The sequence below is a fragment of the Heptranchias perlo genome, chromosome 13 (assembly GCF_035084215.1).
Source record: "Heptranchias perlo isolate sHepPer1 chromosome 13, sHepPer1.hap1, whole genome shotgun sequence".
NCBI classification, from domain to species: Eukaryota; Metazoa; Chordata; class Chondrichthyes; order Hexanchiformes; family Hexanchidae; genus Heptranchias; species Heptranchias perlo.
In genome coordinates this window covers 21,508,947-21,523,150 of record NC_090337.1, presented here as the reverse complement: position 1 = coordinate 21,523,150, position 14,204 = coordinate 21,508,947, and the positions used below count along the sequence as shown (strand labels likewise).

At 42.6% G+C, this 14,204-nt stretch overlaps 1 protein-coding gene across 4 annotated transcripts in view; it reads right to left on the bottom strand.

The window, feature by feature from the left end:
* Positions 1-14,204, bottom strand: part of LOC137331368 (disks large homolog 1) — a 371,837-nt gene that overhangs the window by 224,751 nt on the left and 132,882 nt on the right. For all 4 annotated transcript variants that reach the window (XM_067995121.1, XM_067995123.1, XM_067995124.1 and 1 more), the window contains exon 4: positions 760-924. In XM_067995121.1, the coding sequence (XP_067851222.1) occupies positions 760-924 (165 nt within the window). The remainder of the gene's footprint in view (positions 1-759; positions 925-14,204) is intronic.

The window sequence follows — 14,204 nt, the reverse complement described above, 5'->3', positions numbered from 1 at the left end:
TTTCAATGGGATTCTCACTTCTGACATAAATAAAACTTTGTAAAGCTAATCATTTTCACAACTTTCTCCTGAAATCCAGTCTTTACCACATTGAATCGATTTAATAATCTAAAAAAATTACTTGACTGTATTACATCAAATCTGCATTACAAAATATTCTATAATCCAACTGAATTACGGCTTCAATATGGTCACTGTGCTCAGCTCTCAAAAAATGTTTTTTTAATTCCCTGTAATTTTGTGACAATACTGACTGGAAAGGCAAAAGTTTCCTTCACAATACCAAACAAGTGTCTCTCCCACCCTGGACCAAAACAGAATTCAGAATTCAGGACAATGCCCCACTTTTGCATCTGCTCCAAAGAGGCTTCCTGTCATCTCGCCTCAAGCAGAACGGGCTGCTCTGAAAACTCTGCAATAACCACTTCACCACCATAGCAAGATGCGCACTGCAGCGGCCTCTAGGTCTGCTACAGTGCCAACTTTTTCAATGTTACTTCCGTACATCAGTTTTAAAAAGCTTAAAAAAAAACTTGAAAAGGTTTACAGTATTAGACATATTGGAGGTGGTGATCTAACACCACAATCTCCTGTACTTGAGTATAAATACACTTTACTGATTCATTAAAAATATGATTCTAAACTAAATACATACAACAAAGTTAAAGAATGTTAGTCTGGTTAGTCGAGTGTTAAATGTCAGTTAGCTTAGATAAACAATTGTCAAGTTGCTGGTTTACAAAATTCAGAGCCCCTTACCTTCATTGGGGATATATGTGACTGAGAAACAAAACCATGTATATTCTCAATCTGAGACAAGTTCTTCTCTGACACATGTACAAGCTCCGGGCCTTTCACCTCATTGCTAATCTGTGGAGAGCTGTGTTCTTGTGGAGATGCATCGTCATCTTGATAACGATACTTCTGTGAAAACAGAAGTGCAGAAAAATGGGACATTAAGACAATGAAATAATATTAAATACAAGCAACCATAATACCAACTCGAAAACTAAACAATTATCTCTAATATCCAGATCATGAATATATTCCTCCAATTTTTACATCACTCCCATTCGCAGTGGATTATTTCATTGATGCAATCACATTATCTGTTCAACTCAACATTCAGTGCAATCATTTATGAAAATAGGGAGTGTTATTTTGCTGGTAAAATGTAAGGTTGTTGAAATTTCTTAAGGTTCCAATTAACATTTATTTTTTTTTAAGTACCACCTAGTTTGCACAAACATGTTCCTTCAACGTTTAATTGTCCTCAATTATTCACAGACTATGAATATAGCAATCCTTAATAATGATTTGTTGGTTTATAACACCAATTTTTGAAAATTATTTGAAGTTAAAAGTGTAAAAATGATAACCGGCCTCTTGGATAAATGCATGGGTTAGAGTTCCTGGTCGATTGCAACCATACCATCAGCTACATATTAACATTCTTTTAACAGGACAGCTACAATCCTAGAAGAGGTTTGATAAGATGTGTTTCTGGACAGTGTTGTCCAATAGAAATTGCTGACTAGCCATAGATGTGGCTATGGCGACACATGCATTCATTTTAGTAGAAAATGCTTACGTACACTCAATATATGTACATGTGCTTCACGTGTGTATATTTACTTAACATCTACCACCATTCAGTAACCAAGGAAGTAAAGCACATAATGATCAAAAACACACACAGCTTGTCATCTTACCAAATGTACAAAAAGGTTAAAGCACATATGTATATGCGAATAGCAATATTGAGAGAGGGAAAACCTAACACACAGTACTACTCGAGTTGTCCCTGCCAGAACTGTCATTTTGTAAGTGGGCACGTTGAACAGATCGTAGCTGCATGCTCCCACCAACCATCCACCAGGTACTGCTCTGGCTGATACATCACTCCAGCAACCAAGGGGAACGGAAAAGGTATCTGTCTTGGGGAACAAATTTTCCATTTTATATCAAAATATATTTACAAGCTGCACTTAAATAAGGGTACATAAATCTTAAGTCAATACAAGCAGTTCCTCTACAGAATGCTCAATTTAGCTTAGCACAGATACTTGACAGTGATGTGTGAATATCAAAATGGAACTGATTAATGGCACATGGGCTGGTAATACGTGAAACTATTTTGAAAGTACAGTAACTATTCCTGATTACATAATTACTTCCATAGTAAATCACTTGCAATGCTAGTGTCACAAAATGATAATCTGGTCTACAAGTTTCTTAACTGACAAGAGACTACATGGGAGCTTGAGATCGATTCAAGGGATGAGATTGAAGAAAATGAACCCTTTATTAGAAGGGATACAGCATAAAAGTCAACGGGAAATGTTCCAATTAGAAGAGAATTACAAACGCATCTATAGGAGGAGAGTGGGTGGTGTAGTGGGTTTATAACAGCAGTCTTTTGCATGTGACACCAGGCTCAAATCCACCACATACCATGGGATCAAAGCCTCCCTTCTCTGCTTGTTGTAAAAAATCAAAGAAAATGAGCTGGGCAGTCTCAGCCCAGTTGAGAATGGAGGATGGTTTACAATGCAAAGCAATGGATAATTCAACTTAAAGCATTAAGTTGGTGGTCTTCCTCAAAAGTCACAAGGATAGCTAGTGTAGTAAATGAAGTAGGGGAACCGCTGAGGCACTCCAACTAATTCACATCCTGGAAATCCTGGCCTTGGGTCCAAAGATTGGGATAATATTTCAAACACCCCTCTAATATCCCTCACCTTCAGCACACAATCAGAAGGCATCTGGAAATTTTCAGTTGTTCAGCTTTGTGAAAATACTGATTGTAGCATAATCAATAACGTGGGAGGACAGAAAGTAGAATCCCCTTCCCAACAACAAAGCAAACCCAAATATGCTTCCCTTCACAGTCCCTGCCCACAAAATGGCTGTGAACACCACTTGTTTTATTTCTATTGTACTCCATGTAGTTGACACAATTTCACGTCCACACAGGATAGGAGGTTGAGCCATACAAAAAACTTACATTTATATAGTCCTTTTAATGTAGAGAAAATATCAAGACACTTCAAAGAGGTATAATCATACCACTGCATTACAGTGAAGTAGAACATGTCTACTTCAGTATTATCTGTGACCATGACAGACACAAGTTGGTGGATGAACTCCCTTTATTCACCATCCTCCCTTCTCCAAACATACATTTAAACTAAATTTCCCTTGAGCTTTAACAAAACTTTGACACAGCTACAGTCTGTTTACTTCTCACCTACACAGTTTGATTACTATAGGTTTAAGCTAACCTGTACAGAGACTGACATGCCTCCAATGCAATCAGTTTCCTCCAAGTTAGTACGAAGGCACTGCCCTAGATCAGGTCAAGAGATCAGCGGCAAAATTTCAGTACGTTTAAAAACAAAAATAGCACAAAGAAAATAAATCATTCCGCGAACGATTAAAACCAATGCTGAACCACGTCACATCCAAAATTTGTAATTCTTTGCTCTTTGACACCAATTACTGTTCATTCACTTCCTTCCTGCCATGTGCTTGAGGTTAAACACTAAACTCCACACAAAATGAGGTCACTTCATCATCTTTTGACATGCAACACTGCACTCATCTCGACGATACTCCCAAAATAGTGCTTTACCTTCGAGAGACATGACACACTCAGTGATCAATAAATTACAATTTACTTCAAGGGGTCTCACCTTTATAGCCACCTTTCTAAACCAATGCACTGAAGGAATTATAATCCATTGAATATTCTTTGATTTCTGCTGTTTTGTTTGACCACTGTATAGTACTTACATCCAGAAACTGGCTGGGAATTAATTATTCCAACATCATGAGGGAGATGAATTAACTCAATAATTTAATAATGGCATAATGGTTAATACTTGTAGTAATCCAATTTTCGGGAACCGGATATCTGATTGGCCTCAATAAATTAATTTTCCAAGGCAGCCCTCAGATGTCAGATTTAAAAATTCAAAATGGATATTTAGTTAAATTCTTTGCAAAGGTTTAATTTGGAAGTAGGCATGGATGGTAAATTGCACCTTTTAAATCTGAGATACAGGAGGACACTGCTGTAGCCTGTTTATTAGAAGAGCTGCACCTGTCACAAATGATCAAGGAATTGTGCAAGTGCCAGGTGCATCCTACCAGGTTTACGACACACTCGACCACTTCTATACGTAACATGCTTATTATCAAGTGCATGTCGCAATATCAAAATTTTGCTATTTATAGCCATAAATAATTTATAACTTGAGCAGGTTCATGTTCTTGTGAAACTAGAAAACAATGCAACTCATTTAAGGTATTACAATGTGTGAGAATAACCTAATCAGAACAAACCAGTCAAAATTCTGCATCATTAGTAAGGTCATAGATTGCAACACTCAGCCTCTGGGGAAGCCCGAATAGGGATGTCAACCATGTCATTCAAACCCAAATCTTCCAATCTGTAGCACAGAACAGATTAATAATTCAGAGGCAACTCCTTTATTAATAAAATACTAACTGCAAAGTCAAATCCAACAGGTCACAAAATTTTATTAAAAGTCCATAAAATAACTGTACAAACAATTTGCAATCAATTCATACACAATAGCATTGGTACAGTGTCCTAGCAAGTAGTACACAAAAAAAAGCAGCAGCAAGCCAGGCATGGCTTTAATTTCACAACTACCAGCCACTCTGTTCACAAAGCTCTTTTTGAATGGAGAGATTTCCTAATGGGATCTATAAAAAGGTCAGAGGTGTAGCATGATTGGATCAACGCAAAGGATGGAGATAAAGCAGTGAAGAGGAGAGAAAAATGAAAATATTCAAGGCTACGGTAGTTAACTCTTCATATATAGCATTGAGCAATTGCTCGACAGCTCATATTAGAAACTGTGGTGGAAGCAGATTTAATAGGACTTTCAAAAGGGAATTGGATAAATACTTGAAGGGGAAAAATTTGCAAGGAAATGGGGTAAGGGCAGGAGAGTGGAACTAATTCGATAGCTCTTTCAAAGCCGGCACAGGCACAATGGGCTGAATGGCCTCCTTCTGTGCTATATCATTCTATGATTCCATAAGTAGCTTATGCTCTTATTCAATTAGAATTTGATCCCATTTTCTTATATTCATCACTGGTCTGCACACACTGGCCTGTGTTCAAAACATCAGACAACACATCGCACCTCTGCTAATGTTCATTAGCGAGCTAAAAGGCTTTCCTAAATTGCGACCTATGGCTATTATATATTCCCTAGCTGGGAAGTAATGCTCAGTGTTGCACCAGAAGATACAGTGCTTTACTGTGTGACCATATGAACATTTGTAAAATATTAGACAGATGCAGTAATAAGGCATTTAATCGGTTGTGTAGAAAGCTACTCTAAGCTCAGTCACATCTGCAAATATCACTAAGACAAGGCTGAAGCATTTGCAACCATCTTCAGCCAGAAGTGCCGAGTGGATGATCCATCTCGGCCTCCTCCAGATAGCCCCACCATCACAGAAGCCAGTCTTCAGCCAATTCAATTCACTCCACGTGATATCAAGAAACGGCTGAGTGCACTGGATACAACAAAGGCTACGGGCCCCGACAACATCCCGGCTGTAGTGCTGAAGACTTGTGCTCCAGAACTAGCTGCGCCTCTAGCCAAGCTGTTCCAGTACAGCATACAACACTGGCATCTACCTGACAATGTGGAAAATTGCCCAGGTATGTCCTGTCCACAAAAAGCAGGACAAATCCGATCCGGCCAATTACCACCCCATCAGTCTACTCTCAATCATCAGCAAAGTGACGGAAGGTGTCGTCGACAGCGCTATCAAGCGGCACTTACTCACCAATAACCTGCTCACCGATGCTCAGTTTGGGTTCCGCCAGGACCACTCGGCTCCAGACCTCATTACAGCCTTGGTCCAAACATGGACAAAAGAGCTGAATTCCAGAGGTGAAGTGAGTGACTGCCCTTGACATCAAGGCAGCATTTGGCTGAGTGTGGCATTGAAGAGCCCGAGTAAAATTGAATTCAATGGGAATCGGGATAAACTCTCCAGTGGCTGGAGTCATACCCAGCACAAAGGAAGATGGTAGTGGTTGTTGGAGGCCAATCATCTCAGGCCCAGGACATTGCTGCAGGAGGTCCTCAGGGCAGTGTCCTAGGTCCAACCATCTTCAGCTGCTTCATCAATGACATTCCCTCTATCATAAGGTCAGAAGTGGGGATGTTCGCTGATGATTGCAGTGTTCAGTTCCATTCGCAACCCCTCAGATAACGAAGCAGTCCGAGCCCGCATGCAGCAAGACCTGGACAACATCCAGGCTTGGGCTGAGAAGTGGCAAGTAACATTCGCACCAGACAAGTGCCAGGCAATGACCATCTCCAACAAGAGAGTGTCTAACCACCCCTTCTTAACATTCAACGGCACTGCCATCACCAAATCCCCCACCATCAACATTCAGGGGTTCAACATTGACCAGAAACTTAACTGGACCGACGACAAATACTGTGGCTACAAGAGAAGGTCAGAGGCTGGGTATTCTGTGGCGAGTGACTCATCTCCTGACTCCCCAAAGCCTTTCCACCATCTACAAGGCACAAGTCAGGAGTGTGATGGAATACTCTCCACTTGCCTGGATTAGTGCAGCTCCAACAACAATCAAGAAGCTCGACACCATCCAGGACAAAGCAGCCCACTTGATTGGCACCCCATCCACCGCCTTAAACATTCACTCCCTCCACTTCCGGCGCACCGAGGCTGCAGTGTGTACCATAAACAAGATGCAATGTAGCAGCTTGCCACGGCTTCGTCGACAGCACCTCCCAAACCTGCAACCTCTACCACCTAGAAGGACAAGGCCAGCAGGCGCACGGGACCACCACCACCTGCATGTTCCCCTCCAAGTCACACACCATCCCAACTTGGAAATATAATGCCGTTCCTTCATTGTCACTGGGTCAAAATCCTGGAACTCCCTATCTAACAGCTCTGTGGGAGTACCTTCACCACATGGACTGCAGCGGTTCAAAAAGGCGGCTCACCACCACCTTCTCAAGGACAATTAGGGATGGGCAATAAATGCTGGCCTTGCCAGCGTTGCCCACATCCCATACATGATTTTAAAAAAGAAAATATTTAACCTTATTTACTTTCTCTGCCACCCCTTTCAGTATGTTCAACATATACCATTCCAAGCTGAGAGGATGACTTGTTCCTCAGCCTCTGCTAATGTCACGGCGCTCAGCGTGCTTTAGAACGGCCAAGAATGACGCACTCTCTTAATTTTCACTTTTTCGCGGTGCAGAACTTACTGCACCTTCTCAACAGCATGACAAGTTAGGAATTGTGCAATTGCATACCCTACCTCTCTAGCACAGCAAAATGGGGTTTCAAACTACTGTGCCAACAGAGCTGGATTAAGAATTCTTGGGGCCTTGGGCACCAACATTCGGGGCCCCTATGCACACCACCTCCCTCTGCAAAGCCCCCACCTCCAATCCATTAAAAGATAAATGTGCAGTGAGATGCATGATAAAATAGTTCTGTAAAATGTTTACTCATTGCATTAATAATAAAGCAAATTAAATCACAATATACTACGCTTAAATGAAACTGATCCAACCATTGCATGCAATTTTTCTGCATTACAATGAGTTTTACCTGGGCCCTGGTCCCATAGGTCAGTGTGGTCCAATAGAAATCACTGACTAGCCACAAGTGTGGCTATGGCAACACTGTTTTAGCCACATACACTAATTTTAGTAGAAAATGTCTTTCATACAATATAGGCAAATGTACTTCCTGTGTGTGTTTACATCGAAACAAAGAAAATAGGAGCAAGAGTAGGCCATTCAAAATAATCATGGCTGATCGTCTAACTCAGTACCCTGTTCCCGCTTTTTCCCCCATATCCCTTTAGCATTAAGATATCTATCTCCTTCGTGAATACATCTAATGACTTGGCTTCCACTGCCTTCTGTGGCAGAGAATTCCACAGGTTCACCACCCTCTGAGTGAAGAAATTTCTGCTCATCTCGGTTCTAAATGGCATACCCCATATCCTGAGATTGTGATCCCCGGTTCTGGACTCCCCAGCCATCGGGAACATCCTCCCTGCGTCAAGCCTGTCGAGTCTCGTTAGAATTTTACATGTTTCGATGAGATCACCTCTCATTCTTCTAAACTCCAGTGAATGTAGGCCTAGTCGACCCAATCTCTCCTCATATGTCAGTCCTGTCATCCCAGGAATCAGTCTGGTACTCCTTCCATGGCAAGGACATCCTTCCTCAGATAAGGAGACCAAAACTGCACACAATACTCCAGATGTGGTCTCACCAAGGCCCTGTATAACTGCAGTAAGACATCCCTGCTCCTGTACTCAAATCCTCTTGCAATGAAGGCCAACATACCATTCGCCTTCCTAATTGCTTGCTGCACCTGAATGCTCGCTTTCAACGACTGGTGTACAAGGACACCCGGTTCTTGTTGCACCTCCCCTTTTCCCAATCTATCACCGTTCAGATAATAATCTGCCTTTCTGTTTTTACAACCAAAGTGGATAACCTCACATTTATCCACATTCTACTGCATCTGCCATGTTCTTGCCCACTCACCCAACTTGTCTAAATCACATTGGAGCCTCTTTGCATCCTCCTCACAGCTTACATTCCACCCCAGCTTTGTGTCATCTGCAAACTTGGAAATGTTACATTTAGTTCCCTCATCCAAATCATTGATATATATTGTGAATAGCTGGGGCCCAAGCACTGATCCCTGCGTTACCCTACTAGTCACTGCCTGCCAGCCGGAAAAAGACCCGTTTATTCCTACTCTCTGTTTCCTGTCTGTCAACCAATTCTCAATCCATGCCAGTATATTCCCCCCAGTCACATGTGCTTTAATTTTGCATACTAACCTCTTGTGTGGGACCTTATCAATAGCCTTCTGAAAATCCAAATACACCACATCCACTGGTTCTCCCCTATCTATTCTACTAGTTACATCCTCAAAAAATTCCAGTAGATTTGTTAAGCATGATTTCCCTTTCATAAACCCATGCTGACTTTGTCCAATCCCGTTAATGCCTTCCAAGTGTTCTGTTATTCCATCTTTTATAATAAACTCTAGCATTTTCCCCACTACTGATGTTAGGCTAACTGGTCTGTAATTCCCTGTTTTTTCTCCCTCCTTTTTTAAAATAGTGGGGTTACATTTGCCACCCTCCAATCTGTAGGAACTGTTCCAAAGTCTATAGAATCTTGGAAGATGATCACCAATGCATCCACTTTTCCAGGGCCACTTCCTTTCGTACTCTGGGATGCAGATTATCAGGCTCTGGGGATTTGTCAGCCTTTAGCCCCATTAATTTCCCGAGCACTATTTCTTTTTACTAATACTGGTTTTCTTCAGTTCCTCCCTCTCAGTAGACCCTTGGTTCCCTAACATTTCTGGGAGGTTATTTGTGTCCTGCTTTGTGAAGACAGAACCAAAGTATGTGTTTAATTTTTCTGCCATTTCTTTGTTCCTCATTATAATTTCCCCCATTTCTGACTGTAAGGGACCGACATTTGTCTTCACTAACCTTTTTCTCTTGACATATTTATAGAAGCTTTTACGTTCCCTGCTAGTTTACTCTCATACCCTATTTTTCCCCTCTTAATCAATCTCTTTGTCCTCCTTTGCTGAATTCTAAACTGCTCCCAATCCTCAAGCTTGCCGCTTTTTCAGGCAATTTTATGTCTCCTCTTTGGATCGAATATTATCCCTAATTTCTTTTGTAAGCCACGGTTGAGCCACCTTTCCTGTTTTATTTCTGCGCCAGACAGGAATGAATAATTGTTGTAATTCCTGCACACGTTCTTTAAATATTAGCCATTGCCAATCCATTGTCATCCCTTTTAGTCAAGTTCCCCGATCTATCATAGCCAACTCATAGAGTCAGAGTTATACAGCACGGATAGAGGCCCTTCGGCCCATCGTGTCCGCGCCGGCCATCAAGCCCAGTCTAATCTAATCCCATATTCCAGCATTTGGTCCGTAGCCTTGTATGCTATGGCATTTCAAGTGCTCATCCAAATGCTTCTTGAATGTTGTGAGGGTTCCTGCCTCCACAACCCTCTCAGGCAGTGAGTTCCAGACTCCAACCACCCTCTGGGTGAAAAAGTTCTTTCTCAAATCCCCTCTAAACCTCCCGCCTTTTACCTTGAATCTATGCCCCCTTGTTATAGAACCCTCAACGAAGGGAAAAAGCTCCTGAGTATCCATCCTATCTATGCCCCTCATAATTTTGTACACCTCAATCATGTCCCCCCTCAGCATCCTCTGCTCCAAGGAAAACAAACCCAATCTTCCCAGTCTCTCTTCATAGCTGAAGCGCTCCAGCCCTGGTAACATCCTGGTGAATCTCCTCTACACCCTCTCCAAAGCGATCACATCCTTCCTGTAGTGCGGCAACCAGAACTGCACACAGTACTCCAGCTGTGGCCTAACCAGTGTTTTATACAGCTCCATCATAACCTCCTTGCTCTTATATTCTATGCCTCGGCTAATAAAGGCAAGTATCCCATATGCCTTCTTTACCACCTTATCTACCTGTTCCGCCGCCTTCAGGGATCTGTGAACTTGCACACCAAGATCCCTCTGACCCTCTGTCTTGCCTAGGGTCCTCCCATTCATTGTGCAGTCCCTTGCCTTGTTAGTCCCTCCAAGTGCATCACCTCGCACTTTTCCGGGTTAAATTCCATTTGCCACTGTTCCGCCCATCTGACCAACCCATCTATATCGTCCTGCAGACTGAGGCTATCCTCCTCGCTATTTACCACCCTACCAATTTTTGTATCATCAGCGAACTTACTGATCATACCTTTTACATTCATATCCAAGTCGTTAATGTAGACCACAAACAGCAAGGGCCCCAGCACAGATCCCTGTGGTACCCCACTGGCCACAGGCTTCCAGTCACAAAAACAACCTTCGACCATCACCCTCTGCCTTCTGCCACTAAGCCAGTTTTGTATCCAAAGTGCCAAGGCACCCTGGATTCCATGGGCTTGTACCTTCTTGACCAGTCTCCTGTGGGGGACTTTATCGAAGGCCTTACTGAAATCCATGTATACCACATCCACTGCGTTACCCTCATCCACACGCCTAGTCACCCCCTCAAAAAATTCAATCAAATTAGTCAGACATGATCTTCCCTTGACAAAGCCATGTTGACTATCCCTGATTAATCCTTGCTTCTCCAAGTGGAGACTAATTTTGTCCTTCAGAATTTTTTCCAATAATTTTCCTACCACTGATGTTAGGCTCACTGGCCTGTAGTTCCCCGGTTTTTCCCTACTCCCCTTCTTGAATAATGGTACTACATTAGCGGTTCTCCAGTCCTCTGGCACATCCCCTGTGGCCAGAGAGGTTCTGAATATATGTGTTAGAGCCCCCGCAATCTCCTCCTTTGCCTCACACAGTAGCCTGGGATACATTTCGTCCGGGCCTGGGGATTTATCCATTTTTAGGCCTGCTAAAACCGCCAATACCTCCTCCCGCTCGATGTTAATATGTTCGAGTATATCACAGTCCCCCTGTCGTATTTCTCTGTCTACGTCGTCCTTCTCCATAGTGAAAACAGATGCAAAAAATTCATTTAGAACCCCTCCTACATCTGCCGGCTCCACACACAGATTGCCATTTTTGTCCCTAATGGGCCCTATTTTTTCCCGAGTTATCCTCTTACCCTTAATATACTTATAAAACATCTTAGGATTTTCCTTTATTTTGCTCGCCAGAGTTTTTTCATGGCCCCTCCTTGATCTCCTAATTTCCTTTTTAAGTATCCCCCTGCACTTTTTGTACTCCTTTAGGGCTTCCTCCGTCCTTAGCCTTTTGTATCTGCCAAAAGCCCTCCTTTTTTTCCTAATCCATTCTCGTATATCCCCTGACATCCAAGGTTCCCTGGAGTTCTTGGAACCACCCTTGACCTTTACGGGAACATGTTACCATTGTATGGTCTCAATCTCCCTTCTGAAAGACTCCCATTGCTCCGATGCGGATTTTCCTACAAGCAGCTGATCCCAGTCCATTTTGGCCAGATCCTGCCTTATCCTATTAAAATCGGCCTTCCCCCAATTTAGAACCTTTATTTCCGGCCCCTCCCTGTCCTTTTCCATGACCACCTTAAATCTCACTGAATTATGGTCACCGTCACCAAAGTGCTCACCTACTAGCACTTCTTCCACTTGGCCGGACTCATTCCCTAGAATTAGGTCCAGTACCGCCCCCTCTCTTGTAGGACTTTCTACATGCTGGCTCAAAAAGCTCTCCTGGATGCACGTTAAGAATTTTGTACCCTCTAAGCCTTTTACACTCTGAGTATCCCAGTTAATATTGGGGAAGTTGAAATCCCCCACTATTATTACCCTATTATTTGCACAATTTTCTGAGATTTGCCTACATATCTGTTCCTCTATCTCCCCCTGACTGTTTGGGGGTCTATAGTACACTCCCATCAAAGTGCTTGCCCCTTTTTGATTTTAAGCTCCACCCATATGGCCTCATTTGAGGAACCTGCTAATATATCATCCCTCCTTATGGCAGTAATTGATTCTTTAATTAATATTGTGACCCCCCCTCCTCTTATACCTCCCCCTCTGTCTCGCCTGAAGATTCTGTACCCCGGAATATTGAGCTGCCAGTCTTGCCCCTCCCTCAACCATGTCTCTGTGACAGCAACAATGTCATACTCCCATGTGTTTATCAACACCTTCAGTTCATCCACCTTATTTGCAAGACTCCTTGCATTAAAATAGATGCCATCCAGCCTTGCTCTTACATATTTGCCCTGTCTTCCAAGCTGACTTGTTTTTTTCTCAATATTTGGCTGCACATCACCCCCTATTGTAGCTCCACTCTGTATCCCATCCCCCTGCCAAGTTAGTTTAAACCCCCCCCAACAGTGCTAGCAAATCTCCCCGCAAGGATATTTGTCCCGCTCTGGTTCAGATGCAACCCGTCCGACTTGTACAAGTCCCACCTTCCCCAGAAGCAGGCCCAGTGATCCAGGAAACTGAAACCCTCCCTCCTGCACCAACACTTTAGCCACGCATTCATCTGTTCTATCCTCCTATTTCTATACTCACTAGCCCATTTCTATACTCAACTCGCACCTCATACTTCTGTAATTTCCTTTAACATAACAAACATTTACCACCATTCAGTGCTAAACTTTGCAGTCTTTCTCTTTCACCAAAGTTTGCAATTCTGGCATGAATTTATCAGACATAGCCTATCTTAGTGCAGCTTCAAGGTTTTTGCCCAGCAGTTGCGAGCGGTACTTTGACTTCAAAAGAGCGATTGCTGAGAATGTTGACTCGCATAATAAGACGCGGTGGATCCAGCCCTGCTCTCCATCCAGAACATAGTTGGATTCGCATACCCTTTGCTGTGACGTGCCCTGTTGATGCTGCTCGTTATTGGTTGGCCTCGCTTTCTTCTGCTGGCCTGGAGCGGTTATTTTGATTTGTCGAGCTGACCATGACGACAGCTCCCCTTGCCACACAATGTTCCTAGTGTTTCCATGGTGCTGAAGTCCAACATTTTCACCCATGTGAATCCACTTTAACAGATAATCAAAAGCAGTAACCAAGGAAGTAAAGCACGCAACAATTGATAAACACTCACACACTCTGCTTTTCATCTTACTGTTTTACCAACACACAGGATTAACGTAAACATGCATACATTATACGAATACGAGTATTGAGATCACATGCCCAACTGTGTCTATTACTAATTTGTTTACCAATCAAAAATGCAATTAGTCACATTTGCATCCCCATTTTTTCCACATCTGGATTCCCAATTTGCCATCCGTGGTTCATAGCTAGCATATCAGACAACACCCGTGTGCCAAGGTAACATCAACTTAATGCGCACTCTCAATGAACACTAGTCATGAAACAAAATCCATTTTCTAATTAACGAATGTATTTTACATTGAAATTACAGTCTGTGTTGGTGTTTATCCTCCACACAAGCAGTGGTCCAATCCCATATGCCCATCCTGCTCTTCCATAGTCTCTTGTGTGGTACGTTGTCAAAGGCTTTCTGAAAGTCCATGTACACCACATACACTGCAGTTCTCCACCCACCAAATCTGTCACTTGCTCAAATCAGGTTTGTCAAACAATCATTCCTTTTACTATTTATGTTGGCTACTA